At 42.1% G+C, this 12,692-nt stretch overlaps 1 protein-coding gene across 3 annotated transcripts in view; it reads left to right on the plus strand.

The window, feature by feature from the left end:
* grik4 (glutamate receptor, ionotropic, kainate 4) overlaps nt 1-12,692 on the plus strand; it is a 272,858-nt gene that overhangs the window by 135,218 nt on the left and 124,948 nt on the right. For all 3 annotated transcript variants that reach the window (XM_058079390.1, XM_058079391.1, XM_058079392.1), the window contains one exon: nt 10,644-10,808. In XM_058079390.1, the coding sequence (XP_057935373.1) occupies nt 10,644-10,808 (165 nt within the window). The remainder of the gene's footprint in view (nt 1-10,643; nt 10,809-12,692) is intronic.

Raw genomic sequence — 12,692 nt, forward strand, 5'->3', positions numbered from 1 at the left:
TCCAGTGTGACATCATGAGATGAGTGGCCTCCTGCTTGTGAAATTATGATTATTATGACCACTGGATGCAGGCAGAAAGTGCCACGCTGTCATTGTCATCAATTCTTTCTTTGTCTTCCCCGCGGATTATTGAGCAAAGCTGTGGGAACTTTGGCTTCCCCTGGATACATCTCTTACTTCCTACCTGTCATCCTTCCTCCTTCCTTTCCCTCTCGCTGCATATACAGTCGGTCTTAAATCCATATCTCACTGATATCATCCTTGATCTTTTCAAAAGCACTTTTATTCTCTTGAGAGAGAGAGAGGCCGATTTTCCCCTTAACTCCCTTTAACGCAATTTCTCACACTCTGTCATTCACGTCAGGTAGATAAGTGGTACTCGTCAGTACCACTTTGTCCAACTTAGGTGATTTCCTTTTTTGATGTATGATCCTACCAACACCAGGCTGTCTGTCTTTGTTTGTCCCCCCCAACAGTCAAGGCCATAGAAAAAGACTCATACATAGATATACAGTGGTTGTCCCTTTGTCATTCATTCATTCATTTTCTTCACGAGGGTCGTGGGGGGTGCGGGAGTCTATCCCAGCTGTCTTTGGGCGAGACGCATGGTACACCCTGGACTGGTGGTCAGCCAATCACAGGGCACATATAGACAAACAACCATTCACACTCACATTCATACCTATGGACAATTTGGAGTCGTCAATTAACCTAACATGTTTTTTGGAATGTGGGAGGAAACCGGAGTACCCGGAGAAAACCCACGTATACACAGGGAGAACATGCAAACTCCACACAGAGACGGCCGAGGGTGGGATTGAACTCCGCTGTGATGTCTGCATGCTAACCACTCAACCGCCGTGCAGCCCGGTCCCTCATGCAATAAAAGATAAAACTGGAAAAGTAGCCTTGGAAGTGACACCTCGGCGTGTCACTTGGGAGGAAACCAGAGTATCCGGAGAAAACCCACATATGCACAGGGAGAACGTGCAAACTCCACACATAGATGGCCGAGAGTGGGTTTGAACTCCTGTCTTCTAGCTGTGAGGTCTGCGCGCTACGACTCGTCCACCATGCAGCCCCTTTCCTGAGTTCTTATTTCTTATTTTGTTGCATATTTGATGCACCCCCCCAGGTTCTTGTATGTGTGAACCACTTCCACACGCTCACACCAGCTGACCAAGGTCCAATTCTTCAGGTTCAGATGGTCTTTAATGGTCTTTGTCAATTGTATTTCCAGGGTAACATTCATGCTGCATATGGTCACAGTGGGGACCCTGCAGTGCATCCCAGTGTGTGCTCTCCAAGCCTAGGTCTATCAGTGCCTGCTCAACCTCAGAGGACCACTCCCTGAATCGGCTTATGGTTATTATATATTTTATATATTATGGTAATTTTCTCCTAATTCCATCACTTTAGGGGTTTAGTGAGATTTGAGCAGGACCAGGTTGTGGTCTGCCCTCCCCAGTGCAAGCAGCGGGGTGACACGGTTTCCTTTTAAAATTCTTAGTTTAAGCCAAGCTGTCAAAATCCATCCAGGCCTTCACTGCACTTCACTCAATTGCCGTGACCCGCATAAACATTTGCCTTCCATATTTATCCCTTTTCCGATTTCTTTATTGCCATACTTTCCTCCCTCTTAACCTTTCCCCCCTCCCCCTCAAACTGCCTGCTGTTTTCCCTTGACCTTCCTGACAATGACATGCCTCTATCTGGAGGCCCAGACCTGGAGACGGAGATAGGCTGACTGACAGGTAATGACACCCAGTGAGGGCGCAAATTCCCCAAGGCTTTCTTTTTGTATTTTTTTATTTTGCCTTCCTGCCAGCCAATAACTTATTCCTGGGCCCCACTCTGGATTTTCAGTTACAACTGCATCATCACCATGGCTATTTCCTCATAATTGATGAGATTATCCTTGTGCCACACTCTGCACGCCACTTCATTTTGTTTTTCAGCCACCATTTGTTGATTGCAACCGGCCTGCCCTGATTTATTTCTGGGATTTATAACTCCTCGTGTCCTCATATTGGTCCTCGTAATGCTCTTTCAGTGTTTCATTGATTCAAAGTTTCATTTCTTTTTATTAATTCTTTGTATGTGTGTGTGTTTATTACAAGCTTTCCTCCTTTCATTTCGGTGGGAAGGATAATTAGTCAAAAAGTGTTCATTCTGTGGATTCAAGACTAAATAAGCGATTGCTGTAATGTCGATTAGAATGTAATATTGTGCGCTTTTAGACAAATCGGTTCAAGAAGGCAGGCTTTGGCATCATTGGGTCCTAAGTGACAGACAATGTTGTCTGTTTGTTTGGGGACTTGAGATTCATGAAAGCAGTTAGTTGTTCAATAGTAGCAGGTGGAGCTGCCATGTACATTGATTCACATTAGGGGCGTAATGTATATGCAATTAGATTTTCCCATGCGGAACATTTGGGGCGGAACAGGAGTGAACGCAATGAGTGATGGACAGGAAGTGTAACAGCCTCAGGCCAAGAGAGGCAGAAAACAAATAATCATAACATTAAAGAAATATTAATGTTTATCCATTCAACTGTATTTGTCCATCTATCCAGCCATACTCTTCCACTTATTGGAGGTCAAGGCTTTCCTCTTCCCAGCTCCTTCATGCAGGCGTTCCCATGCAGGCCAGTTGAGAGACATGGTCTCTCCAACATCTCCTGCATCTTCTCAAAGGCCTCCTACCTGTTGGGCGTGCCCACAACACCTCCCCAGGGAAGCGTCAGGGAGGCATCCCGACCAGATGCCTGAGCCGCCTCATCAAATCAGCTTGCATAAAAATGGTGTGCACCTCTTCCAGAGAGAGATGCCCTTAACCGCCCATATGGATACAACATACTATAAATAAGATGGAATGGGGGGGTAGACAGGACAGGATGATTGGCAATGGAGGCAGGACAGGAGAGGGAACAACAGGATGGGAGGGGAGGGAAAACCGACAATTCCAAACTAAGCTTCTATAGGGGAGTGCAGTGTGGCACAAGTAAGCACATTTTACAGCATGAACACAAATGCATCATGGGGGAGGGGAAGGGCATGGGATGGTCCCAGCTGCATTATTCTGCTAAATGCAACACTGGCATGGAGACAGGAGTTCAGAACGTTAATTCAAATGTGTGAAATGCTACACATGGTACAATGCTACAGTATGTACTGTACATCTCTCGGCAATGGAACAGTCCGTTTCTGGTGACCATCCCACCGCGGTGTGACCGTGAAGCTTCCATTGAACCACATCCTCCAGCTGCCTTTGCATGACAACCATTGCTCCCTCACATCACTGCCCTCACTGCCCATTATCAGCCTTTTTTTCCTTGTGAAATTGAAATGTTTGCCAGCAGCTGCGGAAGGCGATTAGTAACTATGAGGACATCAGGATCTGCAGGGTTGCTCTGGGCTCGGCTGATAGAGAGGAACGTGAGAAGAAGGCTGATACACTCCAGCAATGATAAAGCAAACAAATGATGGGATTGTATTTTGTATGGCTATTGTATTGTCCTTTACTCAGGTAAGGCGGTAGAGTGGGCGCCCCGTCGCCGTCAGGACGGCTCAATTCTGCATGACCTGACTTATTTTGGAAAAGGCTTGCCAGCGGGTTTGATGTGACACTCATTTAGACCGCCATCGTCATTTAGTTTTTTGGCATGGGTTTGTTTTATGTTGTCTTTTCTGCACAATGGACCTTATTTAGGACTAAGAACTCATCAATGAGTCAGTGGCATGCATGTCTCAATGGATAACTGTAATTCATAGTTTTAAATGAATCATTGCCGTTTGGTACGTGCCTCGTGTGGCCCACAGACTTGAGGTTTGATACAGGATGGTTGTGATACCCGCCTTTATACCTGACAGGCAAGTTAGCAAACGAAGTGAATTGGTAAATATACAACTTCAGGCATATGACTGACGAGGATGCAATTTTTTTTTGCTGGAATGTGACCCTGGTATCCGATCTACTGCAGTTTGAATGCTCAGATTGCATATATTTGACTCATATGTCATTGAAAGATTTGTTCGACATTTCTCGCATCAGTCTCACCACTCCCGCTTCTGACATCCACCCACACGCTCCTCGGAACAGACATGGCAGAAAGTTCTCCATGAACTGCCTCAGCAATATCCTTGCCCTGTTCCTTCCTCATCTTCTATGCGGAAAACATTTGTTGGAATATGTTCACTCCTGTTGACTCCACAAACGTGCTGAGGAAAGCACAAACTGGGGGCAGTGTTTATTTCGTTAAAAACACGGTGGTGAGTGTCAGGGTTTGTGTATACACGTCACTTCCTGGACACGTTGTGATCACAAGTCTTAGCTTTTGGCTAATGTAATGAACTAATGAACTAATGAACTAAACTAGTTGTCTAAATGGTCACCAGAGCCCATAATGTCAAAGGTGCCGTCAATAAAATGAGAAAGTCCAGCAGCTTCCATTATACTATATCTATGGAAGCCCGTTTCCACCACTGAAAAAAAAAATATCCCAATGGTAAATCGAAAGTAAGAGATAAGAAAGTCGAAATTACAAGATAAAAAGTCGAAATTACGAGATAGAAAGTCGAACTTGCGAGCTAAAAAGTCGAACTTACAAGATACCAACTGCGCATGTGCCGCAGGTGCCGTCTTTTTCACAGTCGTCTTGGTCACTTTCTTATCTCAAAATTTTGACTTTTTATCTCGTAATTTCAGCTTTGTATCTCGTTATTTTGAATTTTTATCTCGTTATTATGACTTTCTCTCATAATTTCGACTTTGTTATCTCAAAATTTTGACTTTTTATTTCGTAATTTCGACTTTTTATGTCATTATGACTTTCCCTTGCATAATTTCAACTTTCTTATCTCAAAATTTTGACTTTTTATCTCGTTATTTTGACTTTTTATCTTGTTATGACTTTCCCTTGCATAATTTCAACTTTCTTATCTCAAAATTTCGACTTTTTATCTCGTTATTTCGACTTTTTATCTCGTTATGACTTTCCCTTGCATAATTTCAACTTTCTTATCTCGTTATTTCAACTTTTTATCTCATTATTTTGACTTTTTATCTTGTTATTATGACTTTCTCATAATTTTGATTTTCTTATCTCAATATTTCAACTTTTTATCTTGTTATTTCAACGTTCTATCTCATAATTTCGACTTTCCATTGGGATATTTTTTTTTCAGTGGCAGAAACAATTTTTCACATATACCTGCTCGAGTATACCCAACTTTTAAAAAATGAGTCATTCAAAAGGTTACCATTTTAATGATTCCATTTCAAACTCTGTTCAGCAGCACCACCACACGTATGCACAGCCATGTACGCTTATTACAATCCACAATACTGCCAGTGACCTTTGCAAGATAAAGCAGCCAATTTGAATCACAAGTCAATGACAGAACTTGAAAGAAATGGAGGCATGTCACGGCTGAAGGAAAATCTGAAATATTCATTTAAATCAATGGCCTTGTGGACAAAAATGCACAGTATGAAAGTAAAAGTCAGCAGAATAGAGATGCTCACTGAGGACAGACATCCACGGTGAAGTCTGCGACCTTGATGTGTTCTTTTCGTTGCGACCTTTGGGCACACAGTGCCAGAATGTACTGTACACGTAAGTATTCGTGTAGCATAAAAATGGAGTGGTACTCTTGTGTAAGACTATGGGGGGTCTCACGTTCCACTACCTGGGGCTGCTTTTTGAAGAGTCTGGGTGAGCTAGGCCAGGCCACATCACATATTTCACAAAAAAGGGTTTCTAGTATTCCAAAATAACCCAAATATAAATATATTGCTACATCATGGTTTGAATATCGCCTCCACACTCTATCGACGTTTGTCTAAAGTGAATTAATAAATGATGGTTGAATACCATGGTTGAATATGGCCTATTATTAGTCAAATATGGTCCATTATTAGTAAAAAAAAATAAAAATATTTAAGCAAATTGTGTATATATTGCTGGCCTAATTAATAATTTTTGAAGCAATAATATGGTTAAATAAATAAATTCCCAAGACGTGATACTGTATGTAGTATAATACAGTATCTGTGGCTTGTTGTGTGCGGCCTAAGAAGTTGACTTCTTTTTAGCTGGAGTGTTAGCATGGTTAGCATTGTGGCGAGTGTGGGTGACGGGTGTGAGTTGTGGCCGACAGCAGCTCCTGTTTATGGCATCACAGTATCATTTCACACTGCTCACTAGGTAACTAGGTAACTCAGTAACGTTTCATTGATGAGACATTAGCCACCGCAGGAAGTCAGTGCTAATGTTATGTTTCATTTATGCATAAAATGTCATATATATAATATATAATGTCATATATATAATTATTGTGTCTTTAATATTGGATAATCCCAATACAAAAGTGATTATAGGGGTGTTATTTCATTTCCTGATCTCTAATAGTGTTAAAAAACATATTTAGAATGTTGTAAACAGTGTTTCTGTGCTCTAGCTTCAGAAATATATACTTATTGTAAAGAAATTCCACTTTATGGAAATTTGCTGATCGCCAATTAACCAATTAATTCCACTGTTTCCTTTCAGATCGTAGAACCTTCTCACTTTTCTGACAAGTTGTATAAATAGGCACAACTTTATGTTTATGCTGTATCATACTTTAACAGTATATTGGCTTTTTTTTTTGTAAAAAGTGTTAGATTTCTGCATCACTGCCTTCAGCGGAAATGTATTCTCGAGTCTCAATTACCTGATGCATGAGGTACGGTCCACGAAGCTAATAAAACCGGTGAGAGCCCAAATACAGCCAATGGTAACCAATGCTTTTGAATAAAACATGAATGAAAAAACCAATTCAAATGAAAGCCGTGTCAAATGACTTCAACGTCCAAATTCGTCTAAAGCATCTCACGTCCCCTGCCACCCATTTCCTCCATCAGGTCGCTCTTTTCCCACTATCAACACCCAGAATCACATTTCCATGAAATACACCATAGGATACTTGTTCTGATATATATTTAACGTTTGCACAGAGCTGTAACAACTTGGATATTAGAAAATTGCTCCAAAGAATAATGACTTTGGTCAAATTAAGAATGAAGTCATAATATGAGGAATATTCTCAATATTATAGCCGATATAATATGAGGAAAAACAACATCATTTAGTAGCATGAATTGAAATCAAAGAATATCTATCTTTTAAGCTTTAATATGACAAACAAATCAATGAATTAAGTGATTTCTGAGAAATGAGGTTGTACAAACATTAAGAGAATAAAGTCAAAATAGTTTGGGAATGAAGTCGTTATTATAAGACGATATTTTACAAGTACAAGGTGGAAATTTGTTGGGAAAAACTTGGAAAAATTGAAAAAAATGCTAAGGTTTTACAAAAATAAGGTCAAAATATTAAGTGCTGTCCCTGAGGCATCCCTGAGAGCAGAAAAGGAAGTGACAACTCCTGTCCTGCGGAACATGACTTTTTCACCGATATCAGAAAGCTGAGAGGCAGTTTTTATTTGTACTACAAAATATCAAAGTGGCCTTGGACCCTTTCGTTTTTTTCAGTATGTAGCCCATGCTGGAAAATGTTTGGACACCCCCCCACGATGTACTGTATGTAACGACGGGTGGTTTTGGCATCCCACCCGCACGCCTGTGAAGGAAGCCATAAGCCCAACCAGGGTTTTCCTTTTCCAACTGAACCCCAGTGAAGCCAAAAGCCCAACCAGGGTTTTCTTTTTCCAACTGAACCCCAATAAAGCAAACCAAACCAGGGTTTTCCTTTTTCCTTTTCCAACTGAACCCCAGTAAAGCCAACCAAACCAGGATTTTCCTTTTCCAACTGAACCCCAGTAAAGCCAACCAAACCAGGGTTTTCCTTTTCCAGCTGAACCCCAGTAAAGACAACCAAACCAGGGTTTTCCTTTTCCAACTGAACCCCAGTAAAGCCGAAAGCCCAACCAGGGTTTTCCTTTTCCAACTGAACCCCAGTAAAGCCAACCAAACCAAGGTTTCCTTTTCCAACTGAACCCCAGTGAAGCCAACCAAACCAGGGTTTTCCTTTCCAGCTGAACCCCAGTAAAGACAACCAAACCAGGGTTTTCCTTTTCCAACTGAACCCCAGTAAAGCCGAAAGCCCAACCAGGGTTTTCCTTTTCCAACTGAACCCCAGTAAAGCCAACCAAACCAAGGTTTCCTTTTCCAACTGAACCCCAGTGAAGCCAACCAAACCAGGGTTTTCCTTTCCAGCTGAACCCCACTGAAGCCAACCAAACCAGGGTTTCCTTTTCCAATTGAACCCCAGTGAAGCCAAAAGACCAACCAGGGTTTTCCTTGTCCAAATGAACCCCAGTGAAGCCAACCAAACCAGGGTTTACCTTTTCAACTGAACCCCAGTAAAGCCAAGCAAACTCTTCTGCTTGGAGGGACAAAACATTGCTGTGCATAAAATGTACTCAAATGGCGTTATTGTAATTGCACCGCACACCGCAATAAAAGCTCCCAGTCTGCCTCGCTCAACTATTATTGCAGATGAAAAAGTTGATTTGCTTAATAGTTTGGTGCCGTTTAATGCTCAGAGGGTGTTCCGTAGCGAATCAGCCAAGCGTGCATGTTTACAAAAGGATCACATCTGTGAGGGAGGCTAATAGACCTCCTAAGATCACTTTCTCCAGCTTTGTGCTCTCGCAGGAATCCTCTTTTTTTCATGCCTGCCATCTCTGAGATTTTCTTCCACGGTCCACAGCCTCAGCACACCTCCCGGCGACGCATTGATTGGTTTGGATCAAGCACCGGCTTGTGTTTTCACCGTAGTGGAATCACTCTTCCTTGTTTGCTAGCTGTCATGTATTGACCGACCTAAAATGTCACATCCTGTGTGACCCGAGAACATCAGATTTAGAAGTTTCATTTAACAGACATACGCCTACTTGTCTTACGGCTCGGCTACGCGTATTCGGACATGTGCAATGTGCTATGTTGTGACGGAGCCTCGCTGCAGGGGATGATATCACACCTTTTGTTCTTGTCAAGGATATTTAGCACTAATGAGGTGGAAGAAACAGGCGGTAAATTAAAGGCAACAGTAGCAGACATGGAGAGAGAAGAAGGCGGTTAGGCAATGATGGTAATATTTGCACATATCATAATGCCACACGGCATCACTGTGTGTCTGTTCATATCAACATGTGAGTATTACTGGAGGTGTAGCGATACATGTATTTGTAAGTACCAGAAAGGTTCGGTACAGGAGAACAAAGTACCGAGTTCCCATATAAAGAACTCACGTGTCTACTTTTTCAAACAAATCCAGTAAAAACCGGCTTTCGGCTAGCAAGAGTCATGGCTTGCGATGGCGCCAAGGAGCAGCCAGATCTTGAAAACCCTCCTTCGCTACATTTTCCTCACAAAAAAAAAAAACGACCTCCACCAGCTAGCATATTTTACCAATCGTGGTCTCAGAGGAGGCTGTACAAAATATGTCAACATTCTTCTCTGCCGGCCGAGGCACATACACATACGGCAGATGCAGTCTCAAGGCCCAATCACAACTTAGCGTTGATAAGTTGATAATATGCAAAACACAGCTTTTTCTCAAAAGAAACTTTTCTTATGATTGAAGCTTTCCCCTTAACTGTACCCAGAAATGAAGCCTTAAAACCGAGGTATCTACCGTAACGTGGTAACACTGTATATGCCGCACTGTTATATCCCTAAAGAGTAGACATGACATTCAATTCCGTTCCTATTTATTGTGCTTCATCTACCATGACAACAATTGTACATGTTGTCTGCTAAAGGTCACATTTTAGAAGTTTACTATTGAGAAAGTAAAGCGTTTGTTTGTTATTGTTTTGATATTGTACGCCAAGGTATTTTGTGTACTGGACACATACTTTATCACACTGACTGAAATCGGTTGTAATTTGTAACAAACCTCAGTACCTCCGCATGGCCCAACATTCATTTGCTTGTCTTTAAATTTGATGAATTGATGCAATTTTTTTGCTGTAAGAGCTGAGCCTGAGTCCTGCAACCTGATAGTTTTGTGTTGTGTACAAACAGTATAGAGTACTATAAACAAGAAAGGGGCGGGGTGTTCTGTGGGATACATCGTGGTCATCTATTGTACTCCAGGTGACTCCAGGATGCACCACTTCCTACAACTTGTATCCTCAAACAGGGGTTTCCAAAGTGTGGCATCGTGAGCCTACCCTCCTTTGCCCCCGAAAACCTTCTGCAGGGCTTCTGCTCACTCCGCGTACTTGCTCACTATATGCTTCATTTTGCCTGTAACCATAATTGGAATTAGTTAATTAGTTCATTTTATTTATTTTTCCCATGGTGCTGCACCTGCCCTGAAGTCTCCTGGTGCCCCCCAGGGGAGGCCTTTCCCACACTCCTCTGGCCTACTATAATAGAAGCCCACATGCCGCGATGGACTCAGATATTGTTATCAGATATTTGCCATAAAATGCTCTTAAATGCTTCAACAAGAAAAACATGCACAGAATCGGTGGACTTAAAGAGCCACATTAGTGGGGGCGGCGGGGGGGCTATTGTAGTTCTGCAGAAGACATCAATTATACAAAAGGAGGATAATGATCACCGGTCTTTGTCGTCCGCACTCAATGCCTTCTGATCCACCTCCTTCTTTATGTTCTTGTGTTCAGCTGCCATCCTTGATGACCCGATGGAGTGCAGCCGAGGGGAGCGTCTGGCCATCACACTGGCCAAAGACAGCATCAACAGGAGCAGCAATCGCTCCACCACGGGCAAGCTGGAGGTGGATATCTTTGAGCTGCTTCGAGACAGCGAATACGAGATGGGGGAAACAAGTGAGTAACTGAGTCCTTGAGTCCATCAACTGACATCTTTAGACTCTCAAGTGGCTACACTTCACATTTCACTAACCATTTTATTACAGTATACTGTGTTATACTGTGTTATACCGTGTTATGCGGCAGGAGTATAAAAATAAAACATAGATATACTTAAAAGCAGGCAATGTACGTATATGGTCTTAGCATATAGTTACAAATGACCCTGAACACACCTCTACGTTCCTCAGACTAAGACTAAGACTAAGACTTCTGGCTTGATCTATCGCTACACTCTTATTGTTTTTTTTAATTTATTTTTATATCTTGACCCAAGCGGAGCCTGGGTTCCGTCCAAGGTTTCTTTCCCAGAAAGAATTGTCCTTGCCTTCGTCGACACGTGCTCGCTCGTGTGGGCTCTCGGTTGGTTCGCCATTTCACTCGTGACCTTCATGTGTCAAGTGCTATGAGATAACCGCTATTAGTCCTACATTTATTTTGTCTACATACACTATTTCAATGCATTGACCATGAAAAGATACCATTAGCATTTGGATTCGGAATGATATCAATATTAGCTCAGGAGTTATTCACAAAAATCACATTTTCCATATTGGCGGGTTTCTTGTGGATTTAGCTTAATAGCTACATTTGTTGGCACACTCCAGATTCCACCGTCTCTGGAATGGTGTTTGTTGCGTGTTTATAGCTTCATTTGTTTCATTCCTACGATGAAAATTCCAACGGTCCACTATTTTTTCATATTGCGGAATATTGTATGCACAAATGCCAAAAGTGGTCCTATCTCGCAATGTTAAAGTTTGGCCTTTGATAGATGAGACACCGCCGCCATTCTCCGAGTTGATATGTTTATGTATATATCTTCATCCGAATGTATCTGAAATCAATATCACATGACTCGGGCGTATGCATGACATGTGCTTGCTGTAATCTGCTATGATGCATCTGCGCGGATTGATTTTTCACACGAGTCCTTGCTACTATCACCGACACCATTAATGGAAAGGCATGCTTCACTTGCTCCTGGAACAACTGCATCATTAATTCTGCTTAACATGGTCAACCTCCCTAAACGTGTGCTTCCTCTTCCTATCCCGCTGGACTGTACGTCCGGGTGTTTTTTCGAAGACGGGTTGGTGTGCCTGCATTGTCTGTTGTCCACTTTGCAAATGTTTTGAGTGTGACAGTGTGTGCAATTAGAGGGAGAAACTGGATTAGGGATGGATGAGTGGCCGCAGTTAGGTAGGAAATGTCACGGAGGGAACACTACCTGATTGAAAAAGTCTCAGGCCCCCCCCCCCCAACCAGATTATCTTTCATTCCGCTATGTACAGTATCCTAAATTGGTGCCTCTTTGGGGAATTACCCGCAAGAAACACATGACAAGACTGGATCGTACATCATGACACAAACACATACTATAGCTTTAGCGCACCTTTGTGTTTCAGAGCAATTACGCAAAATTGGCTTTTTAATGACATACTAACAGTAATTTATCACTGGAGCCTGTTTATGGGCTCAGAATGAGAGAAAAATCTATCATCTTTCTCACTTTGGAGAGAAGAGGTGCTCAAACGGTCGATTTTGGAGTTTGGATTTTCATTACGTTGTAAAGGAAAAACACTCTTTCTGATGGACAGGATGCCGCCTATGATCTCTGGTCCGCCCCCAATTAGATGAGCCCACCCTATGTGTATGTACTGGACTGTATATATACATATATACTGTATTTTCCGGACTATAAGTCACACTTTTTTTCATAGGTTGGCTGTTCCTGCAACGTATACTCCAGAGCGACTTATAAATGGAAAAAATATTTATGTTACATAGACACTTTTTCTATTTATGTTTATTTTTTTGTGTAGATGAATAAGCATTGTG

The sequence above is a fragment of the Doryrhamphus excisus genome, chromosome 8, assembly GCF_030265055.1.
Source record: "Doryrhamphus excisus isolate RoL2022-K1 chromosome 8, RoL_Dexc_1.0, whole genome shotgun sequence".
Taxonomy (NCBI): Eukaryota; Metazoa; Chordata; class Actinopteri; order Syngnathiformes; family Syngnathidae; genus Doryrhamphus; species Doryrhamphus excisus.